Source organism: Megascapheus bottae, chromosome 18, assembly GCF_031878675.1.
Source record: "Megascapheus bottae isolate mThoBot1 chromosome 18, mThoBot2.hap1, whole genome shotgun sequence".
Lineage (NCBI taxonomy): Eukaryota > Metazoa > Chordata > Mammalia > Rodentia > Geomyidae > Megascapheus > Megascapheus bottae.
Window position 1 is genome coordinate 42,452,217 of NC_143526.1, and position 12,841 is coordinate 42,465,057.

Genomic DNA, 12,841 nt, shown 5'->3' on the forward strand with positions numbered 1-12,841 from the left:
GGGTGCAAATGGAAGGCCCGCTCCGCACGGGCGGCATGGAAGTCTGCAGCGCCGGGTGGTCCCGGGGACCAGGCCCGGCTCAGCCCCGGCGGCCCCGGGGACCAGGCCCGGCTCAGCCCGGGGACCAGGCCCGGCTCAGCCCGGGGACCAGGCCCGGCTCACAGCCCCGGCGGCCCCGGGTGTGGAAGCAGAGGAACTGAAGCTGACCCCTGGGCCTCGGTTTACTAGCTGGGGTCGTCTGGACCGAGGACGGCTCTGTGACCCAAGAACCCGGGGGGACCGGCGCGCGGCCCCCGCCCAGTCGCGGACGCTGGACGTGCAGGCGGGATTCTCCGGCCCGGGGCCGGCGCGCCGGCAGCCGCGGCGAGCTTTCCCCGAGCTCCGCTCCCCCGCCCGCTCCCCCGCCCGCTCCCCCGCCCGCTCCCCCGCCCGCTCCCCCGCCCGCTCCCCCGCCCGCTCCCCCGCCCGCTCCCCCGCCCGCTCCCCCGGCGCCGCGTTCCCCGCGCGGCCCGAGGCTCCGCCCCGCCCGCTCGCCCCGCCCCCTGTGTTGTTTTTTGTCGGCCCACACGGAGCGGCCTGCCCCTTTAACCGGCGCGTACCAAGTCCTCCCGGGGTCGCGTCTCCCTCGCGAGCCCCGGCCCGAGCGGGGTCACCGGCCAGCGCCCCGGCGGGCCGCGGCGGGCCAACGGGGCTGCGTTCCGCGGGGGCTCCGGGCCGAGAGGGGCCGCGGGCGGCCGCCTGGAAAACCGCGCCGCCGCGCGCTCCCCGCCCCGCCCGTGGTCCAGTCCTAAGATGGCGGCCACCATGAAGAAGGCGGTGAGCGCGGCGCGGGGCGCGGCGGCCGGGGCTCGGGGGCGCCGGGGATCGGGGGCGCCCGGGCGCGGACGGCCGGGGGCCGGGGATCGGGGGCCGGGGCCGGAGAGCCGGGGATCGGGAGCGCGGCGTCCGGGGAGCCGGGGCGCGGGAGGCCGGGGCCGGGGATCGGGGGCACCTGGGGCCGGGGCGCGGCGGCCGGGGGCCGGGGGTCCGGGGGTCCGGGCAGCCGGCGGGGGGCGCAGGCCTGGGGACCCCCGGGGCTCCGGGCCGCTCCCGCCCTCTCCTCCCGGGGCCCCGGCGCGGCCCCGGCCTCGGCGTCGAGGGTTCGGATCCCCACGCGCCCCGGGCCGCGCCCGCCCGCCCTCGGGGACCCCGGCCCTGACCCCACGCGCGTCTGTGTCCACACGCATGCGTCTGCACATCCTGTGGATGTGTGTACATTCATGTCATGTGTGAGGTGTATCGTCTTCACCTGCGGTCAGACCGCTGGGAGAGGAGACGGCGAGATTCTGCTCCCCGTTATGGTCTCCGTTGTCAGATATAGACAGTATATTATATATAATTCCATGAAAGACGGTGGACTCAGATCTGTCTGTCTGTCTGTCTGTCTGTCTGTCTGTCTGTCTGTCTATCTATCTATCTATCTATCTATCTATCTATCTATCTATCTTTATGTGCATGGGGTGGTCTGTCCATCCATGTATGTGTGTGTGTGTGTGTGTATGTATGTATGTATGTATGTATGTATGTATGTATGTATGTATCTACCCACCCACCCACCCATTTACCCACCCATCTATCTATCTACCCACCCATCTATCTGTCTACCTGTCTGTCTGTCTGTCTGTCTATCTATCTATCTATCTATCTATCTATCTATCTATCTATCTATCTATCTATCTATATCTATATGTGCATGGGGTGGTCTTTCTAGCCATCCATCCATCCATCTATCTATCCATCCATCTATCTATGTATCTATCCATCTATGTATGTATGTATGCATGCACGCACGCACCCACCCACCCACCCATCCACCCACCCACCCATCCATCTACCTACCTACCTACCTACCTACCTACCTACCTACCTACCTACCTTTATGTGCCTGGGGTGGTCGGTCTATCTATCTATCTATCTATCTATCTATCTATCTATCTATCTATCTATCTATCTATCTATCTATCTATCTTTATGTGCATGGGGTGGTCTGTCTGTCTATCCATCCATCCATCCATTTATCTATGTATCTATCTACCACCCACCCATCTGTCTACCCATCTATCTATCTATCTATCTATCTATCTATCTATCTATCTATCTATCTATCTTTATGTGCATGGGGTGGTCTATCTATCATCTATCTGTGTCTGTCTGTCTGTCTGTCTATCTTTATGTGCATGGGGTGGTCTGTCCGTCTATCCATCCATCCATCCATCCATGTATCTATCCATTTATTTATGTATCTATCTATCTACCCACCCACCCATCTGTCTACCCACCCACCCACGTATCTATCTATCTATCTATCTATCTATCTATCTATCTATCTATCTATCTATCTATCTATCTATCTGTCTATCTATCTGTCTATCTATCTTCATGTGCATGGGGTGGTCTTTCTATCCATCCATCCATCCATCCATCCATCCATCCATCCATCCATCCATTCATCCATCCATCTATGTATCCATCCATCTATCTATGTATCTACCCATCTATGTATGTATGCATGCATGTATCCACCCACCCATCTATCTATCTATCCTATCTATCTATCTATCTATCTATCTATCTATCTATCTATCTATCTATCTTCATGTGCCTGGGGTGGTCGGTCGGTTGGTCGGGGTGGTCGGTCGGTCGGTCGGTCGGTCGGTCGGTCTGTCTGTCTGTCTGTCTGTCTGTCTGTCTATCTATCTATCTATCTATCTATCTATCTATCTATCTATCTTCATGTGCCTGGGGTGGTCTGTCTATCTATCTATCTATCTATCTATCTATCTATCTATCTATCTATCTATCTATCTATCTATCTATCTATCTATCTTTATGTGCATGGGGTGGTATCTCACCACAGTTGGGCCACAAAAACAAACTGAACTTTTACTTGGGATATATATCCCATGAGTTACGGATGGAAAGAAAGTAAAGCTGGTTAAATTGAAGTTTTTTTTTGGGGGGGGGTGTCATGGGGCTTGAACTCTGCCCTGGGTGCTGCCCCTGAGCTCTTCAGTTCAAGGTTACTGCCCTACCCTTGAGTCACAGCCCCACTTCCCCTTTTCTAGTGATTAATTGGAAATAAGAGTCTTTTGGCTTTGTATTGCTGGGGTTGGCTTTGGACTGTGATCCTCAGATCTCAGCCTCCCGAGTAGCTAGGATTACAGGCATGAGCCACTGCTTCTGGCTTTAAATTGAAGTTTTACTGTGTGCCAGGCTCAGATCTTCTTTATGTGCATGTGTTTTATTTATTATTTTTAAAATGTTGATCTGTTTAGTCATTTGGAGAGATTTTTTTGTTCAGTAGATGAGGAAACGGAGGCAGGGCAATGGTAGCTGAGGCTTTGTGACTCCTGGTGCCTCAGCTGGGTGAGGTCATGGGTGAGAGTGGATGTTTAAGGCCATATGAGGTGTACTTCCTTTACACTCCTCTGCAGTGTCACTTGGTACACCTGGTCTGTCCCCATCTGCTGCAGGGTGGCCATCCACCCTAATTTGTTCTGGAGTGGGGTTTGCTCCACCAGAGCAGCCAGTCAGCTCAAGAAAAATTCTTCACAATCCATCTTGATTCATGCAAGTGTGATTCCTCTGCCCCTAATTGGTCTCTTGTCAGGTCTAGCCCTCAGTTCCCTGAAAACCAGTGGTTGTGTTCGCCGGAGGTTCGTACATGTGAAAACACGCACAGAGAGATAGATGAATGTCATCCTCTTGGGTGAATGATACACAGTGGTTTGAACCTTGGATGTTAGAGACTTTCTGATTACTAAGCTTTTTTCCCTTGATTTCAGGCAAAAACATTGTTGAGCTGGGTGCTGGTGGCTCACGCCTATAATCCTAGCTACTCAGGAGGCTGGAGCTGAGGATTGCTATTCAGTCTTTATCTCTGGTTAACCGCCAGGAAATTGGAAGTGGCACTGTGGCTCAAAATGGTAGAGCAGTAGTCTTGAGCTGAAGAGCTCAGGTGCCCAGGCCCAGAGTTCAAGCCCCATGACAGGCAATAACCCCCGAAAACGTTCTTGAGCCTGGTTTTACGTGGTAGAGATCACGAGGATGATGCGTGAGGAAGGTCTCGCTCCTTGTCTTGCAGCTCATATGACTGGAAGGTTTTGGGAAAGGCCTTGCCTGACTGACCTGAGGTCCTCTCAGCCTCAGCCCCTTTGGGAATGGATGGCTCTCACACAGGCAGCAGGAACCCAATGGCATTCTGTTTTTTATTGTGCTCTGCACAGCCCAGCACACACACTGTCTTCAGGACGTGCTTTGGGTCTGATGCAGGCCAGTGCATTTGGGAGTTGGGATGAGAGCTTGGTAAAGGGAAGGCTGCGAGTGCTACTGACCTTTGTGTGTTACTCAGGCAACAGCTTGAGACCATTTCTATTATTGCCAGGAGAGCCAATAAGTAGTAGATACAGATGCAGATCGTCTTAACTCGTGTCAAAGGACTGATGTGGTATCTTTATATACCACATCTTAAATCCTTCAAAGTATGGTTAAGGGTACTTGTTCTTGTTTTACAAATGAGAACTGCCTAAGGAGACTCAGGTATTTAATTTTCTAAATATGAATGTCCTCCAAGCATCTGATGATAGTGAAGAACTTAAATGTGAAGCCCAGGCACACGCACATGCACACATACACATGCACACTGTGTGCGTACTGCTGCATTGAATTGCCAGGAGTTTATGGACCTATCTGTGAACTAGCTGGGGCTGGACTGTTTGGATTGAAACCATCTTCCTCACCTACTGGGTGTCACCAAGGCAGGTTATTTAACCTCTTGGGGATGGTTTTCCATCTGTAACAGTGTTGTTGAGCTCCCATGCTAAGACTAGCCAGAAGGCTAGCAGAGGAGAGGCACTTTAATAGCTTATGGCACATAGTACTGCATTAGTGTCAGCTATTTAAAAAAAATCATTTTACACATTTTTATCATCTGAACACTCTTAGCTTTTATTTGCAAATCACCTAGCTGTTAATGTATAATAGTAAGCATTAAATCTGATCATCTTGTAGTGAATTCTTTCTAGTGAAGACATGGAAACAAGCTCTCTATTCCAGTAAGAACAGGCTTTCCTATGAATGGAGTGTAGCCCCTGACATACATAGCCATAGACATACATTACCAGTTTGATTAAAAACCACAGAAACACAGAAATGATCATTTCTGTCAACAGCTTCTACAAGTTTTCACAGTGTAGAGAAAAAAATCTGTTAGGAATTGTTTAGCAGCATTGTTTGATAATGCAACATTTGTGTGTGTGAGTGTGTGTGTGTGTGTGTGTGTGTGTGCGTGTGTGTGTGCGTGTGCGCGCGTGTGTGCGCGCCTACATGTGCACCAGTATTGGAATTTGAGCTCAGGGCCCCGGAACTGTCCCTTACTTAGTTTTTTTTCAAGGCTGGCACTGTGCCACTTGAGCCACAGCTCCACTTCCAGCTTTTTGTCGGCTCATTGGAGATAGAAGTCTCACGGGCTTTCCTGCTTTGAGTGTCTTAGAACTGTGATTTTCAGATATCAGTCTCCTCAGTAGTTAGGGTAACAGGCATGAGCTACTGATGCCTAGCTAGCTTTCTTGAAAAAAAGGTTTCAACTTGCAAGTTCCTGCTCTTGGCCAAAAATTGACTAACTTTATTGCTTTTGGATTTATTAACTGTTTATAGTTTCACATGTTTTTGTAGTTTAAGAATAGATTCTGGATTTAGGAACAAGACTTGAGCTTTTGCAGCAAAAAGGAAGGCATCTGTGATGTTCTGTAGCTTTAATACTTGACTGTATTAGGACAAATCACCTGTTTCATTTTGGAACAGTAGAAACAGCTATTACGACTTCACCAAAGGTCTACAAAAAATTCAATTTTTTTTTTCCAGGCTGCAGAAGATGTCAATGTCACTTTTGAAGATCAACAAAAGATAAACAAATTTGCACGGAATACAAGTAGAATCACAGAGCTAAAGGAAGAAATAGAAGTAAAAAAGGTATGGAATATATTTATCCTGTTTCTTCAAAACTTCTCCATACGATAGCTTTTTAAAACAGTCTGTTTGCAGCATCCACACAGTGTCCGCCTGTGGGCTCTTGGCGGTGGTGATTCAATGCACTTAGTTCAAATGGAAAGTGCTTTGTCTGCTTTTGGAGCTGGGACATCGCTAAGCAGCCCAGGCTAGCATCCACGTCTCAGTTGCTAGGATGGGTGTGCATCACCTCACTCCCTCATAAAGTGGTTTTCAAAGAGGCACGGGACAGTCAGGAGCTGGTCGGGCCCTGGCGTCCAGGTGTCTGAGGGAGCTTGGCTCTGGAAACAGCAGATGCTGGAGTTCAAGTGGGAAGCTGCCCTGCAGACCTGGAGTCCCAAGCTCCTCCTGCTGTCACGGTGCCCGGTGGCTCTAAGGCCTGTGCCAGCCTCTCCTCGTGCAGCTCTTCTGACGTGGAGTTGGTGACACTGGTGGTGTTTGCTTCCCTGCGCTCAGCAATGGAGGCTTAGGGCGGTGGGTTTCTCTTCTTTGTTTTGGTTTTGTTTCTATGGAAAGTCAGACGTCTAAAATAGGAGAGATGTTGACACCTACTGTCCTTCATAGCAGGTTGGTTGTAGCAATCTGAAAATACCCAGAGAACAGTGGGTTAGTGCGTAAGTGTAAATGAAGGTTCTGAGTAGAAAGACTTTGTTTCATGCACCTTTGTGAAAGGAGTTGGGGTCCCCAGATTATTCTGTGAGGAAGCTTTGAAGCAAGGCGATGACTGTTGTGTTTGTACTTGTAGAAACAGCTTCAAAACCTAGAAGATGCATGTGATGACATTATGCTTGCGGACGACGACTGCGTAATGATACCCTATCAAATTGGAGATGTTTTCATTAGCCATTCCCAGGAGGAAACCCAGGAGATGTTAGAAGATGCAAAGGTATGTGGGAGTGTTTGTTTGGGTGATGAAATCTGATTTTTGTTTATTTTGGTGCCAGTATCAAGGCTTGAGCTCAGGGCCTTCTGCCCTTGCTTGTTTGTTTGTTTGTTTTTTCCCCCCACTCAAGGCTAGCACTCTATTCCTTTAGCTGCAGCTCTGCTTCCAGCCTTTTGCTAGTTAATTGGAGATGAGTGTCGCTTAGCCTTTTCTGCCCAGGCTGGCTTCAAATGTTAGTCCTTAGGTTCCAGACTCCTGAGTAGCTAAGGTTAAAGATGTGAGCCACTGGCATCTGGCCTGAAGTCTAATGATTAAATTAGGATTTATATCATTATAAAGAACATGTTGCTCATTAAAGAGGGAGATACTGGACACTCGCTAACACTGAACATGTGAATGCTTGGCCAGCATGTTTTTACTTAATTGGAACCATGAACTGGAATTATCCCTATTTAGAATGAGCCATAGAGCCTAGAGAGGTTATAGAACTTACTGTATCACAAAGCCAGTCTTTGTAAGTTAAAAGTGTTTAGAACACATAGCATGTTACAAGACCTGTCTAGCGCTAACTCTGTAGTGACCATTGCTGCGGTTTCTCTGGAGCTGTGTTCACACTTGGATCTGGTAGGAGGAGTATTTTCTCCTCTGCTTAGTGTCTCTTAAACAGCAGATATACATCCAGTCCCTGCTTAGGGTCAGCATTACAGTTTGAGAAACCATGTTTATTAAATACCATATTTAATAAACCATGTTGATGGATATTTGTGTGGCTTACTGTATTCTTAGGAGCATGCATTCATTTCTGATCTGAGGCCTTAGTAATGTTTCAGTGTGCATCAATCTTCATTCACAATTAGTGGTTTTGAAACAATGACTGGAGAAGTGTAGTTCCTGGGTCAGAGCGAGGACTGTGGTGATGCTCGAGACGCATGGTGGGTTGTGTGAAACTAGGCTCCGTTCACATGCTGTCCATACAGGAGAAATGCAGCACGGGACATGCGTTCTGTCTTAGTTCTAACGGACGCCCGCTCCGTCCTGTTCTCAAAGTTCTGCTCTCAAAGTTCAGCTGCAGAGGCCTGGAGAGGATGGAAAGTTGCGCCACGTTCCTCTGTCCTTCCTTTCTCGCCCTTTCTTTCCTGTGTCCTCCTTTCTCTTTCAGTCTCTTCTTCTCCCTTTCCCTCTCTGTTTTCTGTATGATGATCAAGTCAGCCCTGGACCTTTATTGTTTTTTAAGTTTTAGTAAGGACTTATTTTACTATAGTAATGTCAAGTAGAAAGAGCTAAAAAGAGAAACATGGCCATCCATTCCCCTCGGGGAGTTCTAGGCATTGACCCCTTCTTTGTGGTCTTGTTGATTCTGTCCATTTTCTCATTCTTCTTCTGTGGTTTTTGTGGGACGTTAGGACAGTCTGTGTTGTAACCCTGGCAGGCCCCTAGGGCTGTACAGACATCTTTAGGTACAGTTTGTTCTTCAGAGGATAATCCAGTAATTAATTTCTTTAGCTATTACGGATTTTAAGATGAGCAAAACTGAGAAAAAAACAATCGAGACTTACTACACAATTAGCAAATATGGACCTAAATTAAAAGGGCTTTGACCTACAGTTCTGTCCAAATATTTCAGAGATGCTCAGAAATCATCCAGTTGAATAGGATTAATATGAACTTTTTTTCCCACAGAAAAACTTGCAAGAGGAAATCGATGCCCTAGAGTCCAGAGTGGCCGCCATGCAGCGAGTGTTAGCAGATTTGAAAGTTCAGTTATACGCGAAATTCGGCAGCAACATAAACCTGGAAGCCGATGAAAGTTAAACCTTTTATAATACTTTTTAAATTTGTTTAATAAACTTGAATATTGTTTTAAATGATAATTTTCCTTCTTCACATGATATGGAAAGGAAAACTTTGTTTTTGTAAAATTTTCTTTTATGTAATGGAAACTTGCCTATTTTCACATGTCTTGCTTATTTATTTTATACTTTTAAAAGAAGACAGTATTCATCTATGTATTTTACATAATGATTATATCAACTTTAGGGGCTTATGTCATGTTATTAAAATTGGTTCAGCAATCCTCCATGTTTCTATATTATCATTTAGAACAGTCATTGGAATTCTCTTTTACAAGAAGTTAGCACTGTGTCTGGTTGCCGATTTATCTGATTGCAGTTTCTATCTAAGGATGGGGAGGGCCCCACAAAAATCTGTGACTAAAGTTTGTGCGTGTACATGCTTAAGTGTATGTAATACACACAGTAGAAATGTATCTTTTACAGGTGTCTGTGAAAGACTGGGCAATCCTCAGCCATGCTGAGATCTTCGTCGAAACAGCTGAACAATGAGGGACCATTCTAGAAACTGAGGGACATACCTATAGAAAGAAATGTGCTCTAAGTTTTAAGCTTAAAGAAAACAAAGTTTTGTAATGAATTGGTTTTATATTGATAGTGACGTGGAAGTGGAGGAGCTGTGTATTTAAAAGTAAGGACACTCCCTCTTCCCGACTTCAGAGGATTTAGGTTTGAGGACAGACTATGTTGTGTATGCAATTGCCAGAAGATGGCGCTGATTCCCCGCAAGACTAGAGGAAGGAGTTCTGAGACTGAAATGAGGATATTTTTAGGATTAATGTACATAATTTAAAGGAAACATTTTCAAGGCTGTAAACATTGCACATGTAATTTCAGAGTAATATGAACAGTGCTTCAAACTTAAAAGACACAAGAATAGATCATTTCTAAAATTCCTAGTAACAAATTTACATATTGCTATAAGTCTTAAGTGTTGATATTCCAGTTCTAGGAAATGCCTCTTACAAGGTACAGCTTGCATGCATTGCTATACTTGAAGTGAGGGTGAGGATGGATCCGGCAGCACAGCAGGAAATAGATAAACATGCTCAAATCAGAATAATTTGGGAGGACTTTGGCTAAGATTTGTGTACCTTTATAATGGTGGTAGGAAAGCAAGCAGCTTTCCCCCCAGTCTCAAACTCAGAAAGATTAACTTCAGCCAGATGCTGGTGGGTCACGCCTGGAATCCCAGCTACCCCGGAGACTGAGATAAGAGAACTGTTCAAAACCAGCCTAGGCGGAAAAGTTTCCAAGACACTCGTCTCCAAAAACCAGGAGTGGCGCCGTGCTAGTGGTAAGAGTACTTTGCTTGAGTGAAAGAGCTCAGGCCCTGAGTTCAAATTCCACAGCTGACAAAAAATAAAGGGGAGTGGGTCATTTTTATTTCTTAGGGAGCAAAGTCCCTTGCCACATCACAATAACAGCTAGGGGAAGAGCCTCGCCTCTCATCTAATTTTCCAAAATCCATCTGGAACCTCTCCATTGACCAACCCCCTCGTGGAATGGAGAGGTTTGTAGAGGTCACTTGTGAGGACCAGTGGTGAGTGAGTGGACCTGGAGAGCCTGCCAGCGCCACTGACAGGCCCCTGTTTAACTACCACTCCTCCAGCCTCAGTGGGGAGAAAAGAGATCTACAACTGCCTGGGCCTACACTGTGTTCAACACCTAAGGAAGCCTACTGCAAAAGAACAGTACAGCCACTTTGGGAGGGCAGATAACTTACATCCTTTCTCTAGTTGTCTGTGTATGTTTAGCATATCAGTAATGTGGTTTCTTGCTTTAGATTCAACCCCTAAGTGTCTATAGCCTTGTTTTTGCTGGTGTGAAACTGCTTGTGCTGGATGAAGCCTGATAAACTTATCACTGGTTGTGGTAAGAAGTGTGGGCTCTAGCCAGGAGTTAGCATGTACAAGTTCTGATTTGAGTGTAGAGCTCAAGGTCTGGATGCTGTCCCTGAGCTTTTTCTCTCAGGCTAGCGGTCTTCCACGTTGAGCCACAGTGCCACTTGATTTTCTTGTGGTTCATTGAAAATGAGAGTCTCAGGGACTTTTATGCCCAGGCTGGATTCAAACCATGATCCTCAGCTAAGATTACAGGTATGAAGCACTACTGGCTGGCACTGCTAAGTTTTTATTACTATTATTATTATTATTTTTTTTTTTTTGCCAGTTCTGGACTTGGGCTCAGGGCTTGAACACTGTCCTTGGACTTTCTCAAGGCTAGAGCTCTACCACTTGAGCCACAGCACCACTTCTGGCTTTTATTCTATGTATGTAGTACTGAGGAATCGAACCCGGGTCTTCATGTATGCTAGGCAAGCGCTTTACCACTAGGCCAAACTCCTAGCCCTAAGTTTTTATTTTTATTTATATTATTTTCATTTTTATTTTTGCCAGTCCTGGGATTTGAGTTCGGGGTCTGGGCACTGTCCTTGGACACTTTTTTGCTCAAGGCTAACGCTCTGCTACCTGAGCTGCAGCACCGTTTTCAGCTTTTTCTGTGTATATGGTATCAAAGAATGGAACTCAGGGCTTCGTGCATGCTAGGCAAGTGATCTACCACTAGGCCATGCTCCAGCCCTGCCTGCTAATTTTTTTTGGGGGGGGGGAGGAGTTCTGATATTTATGTGCAACTCTATTTTCAGATAATGGAACTTTCTTTTTTTTTTAAAGCCTTGTAAGCAAAAGATTTGACTATAAAATTTGAGCATAGGCTGTTAATTTGCAAGCTTCAGGTATACAGTGTGATCTGTCAAACCCAGGCTTCCATTGGGAAGAGGACAGTTTGCTGAGCTTTCATTGTGGCCACCTCTCAAACTAGCCCGTCTCCAGCTACTACCACCCTTGTTCAGGCCTTGAGAGCTCTGGTCAAAAGCATGAAAAGCTGAGGCCCAGTGCTCATGCTACTCAGGAGGCTGAGACCTGAACCTCATGGCTCCATGCCAGCCCAGGCAGGGACATCTAATGAGACTTTTCTCCACTAGAACTGGGCCAGGGTCCCTGGCTATTTTTGGTCAATGTATTCGTTAGGGGCTGTTTTGTGGGTGGGCTGTGTTACAGATGCAGATGCCACAGCTCTGAATGGAGATGCTCTGCAGGATCTCTGCCCTTCACAGGACACACCTGTCACTGCTTTGATGCAGGTCCATGAATGAGAACAAGCATTTCCCATGAGGCCTGAGCCACAGTGAGGACTCAATAAATATTGTCTGTTGTGATTATTCCGGTGAAAAACCAGAGGTTGCTCAAGGCCACATGGCCGAGAGATAATTGCATTGTTCAGTTTCAGTGACGATTTTATTGTATCCACAGAGGCGGAGAGGCCCACAGGTGCCCTGGAGGTGTGTCTGCAGTACAATGTTTATGGACACCAAACAGCTTTCTGATCCTGAGCTTCTTCCTCTATAAGAAAGCATCAAAAAGTGCATTTGAGGACTGCTTGGCATCAAGACAAGCAAAACACAGCTGGGTTATAGTCATTGGTTTTCTTGATTTTTACAGGAAAGGTAATGTCTTCATGGCCCATTGAGGGACTCTGGCCTTTGGTGCTCTGCCCACTGTACCCACTGACAAAGTCTGCTTCGCCTCAGTGCAGATGAGTCCGCCAGGCCTGGGGTGAGGGGGGAAGAGAGGAGGTTTTGAAACTCAGCTTGGAAAATGTAAAACAATCCTTCCATGATTAGGGATTCTTCTTCTCTGGCTCTTTAAAAACTGCCTGGATAAAGAATTCAGCCAGGGAAACCAGGTGGGGATGGCTCATGCCTGCAATGCTAGCTACTCAGGAGGCTGATGTCAGCAGTACTGTGGTTTGGGGCCAGACCGGGGCAGAAAAGTCAACAAGACTCCATCTCCAAAGTAGCCAGCAAAAACAAGCCTGGAGGCCTGGCTCAAGGGGAGTGGTAGAACATCAGCCAATTCAGCAATCTGAGCAAGTGATTTCAAACTCCAGTAGCACCCTCCCACACCATCATGGTTCCCATGACAGCAATGCATTTTTGATTCAATGAGGAAGAATCATGAAACAACACAACTGGGAGAAATGCAGTTCGTGGCAGTGATTT

At 47.2% G+C, this 12,841-nt stretch overlaps 1 protein-coding gene across 1 annotated transcript; it reads left to right on the forward strand.

Annotated features, from left to right (window-relative positions):
* Positions 1 to 584: 584 nt before the first annotated feature.
* Positions 585 to 8,983, forward strand: Pfdn4 (prefoldin subunit 4). The gene is made up of 4 exons (XM_090352881.1): positions 585 to 816; positions 5,902 to 6,009; positions 6,791 to 6,931; positions 8,609 to 8,983. Exons 1-4 carry the CDS (start codon positions 793 to 795, stop codon positions 8,738 to 8,740), a joined length of 405 nt encoding a protein of 134 aa, XP_090209007.1. The 5' UTR covers positions 585 to 792; the 3' UTR covers positions 8,741 to 8,983.
* The last annotated feature ends 3,858 nt before the right edge of the window (positions 8,984 to 12,841 follow it).

What these genes read in the sequence shown, in the direction of transcription:
- Pfdn4 (XM_090352881.1), top strand. Translation starts at nt 793, where the DNA reads ATGGCGGCCACCATGAAGAAGGCG. An exon ending in CGGCCACCATGAAGAAGGCG is followed by an intron (nt 817 to 5,901) that starts GTGAGCGCGGCG and finishes TTTTTTTTCCAG; the next exon opens with GCTGCAGAAGATGTCAATGT. An exon ending in AAGAAATAGAAGTAAAAAAG is followed by an intron (nt 6,010 to 6,790) that starts GTATGGAATATA and finishes TTGTACTTGTAG; the next exon opens with AAACAGCTTCAAAACCTAGA.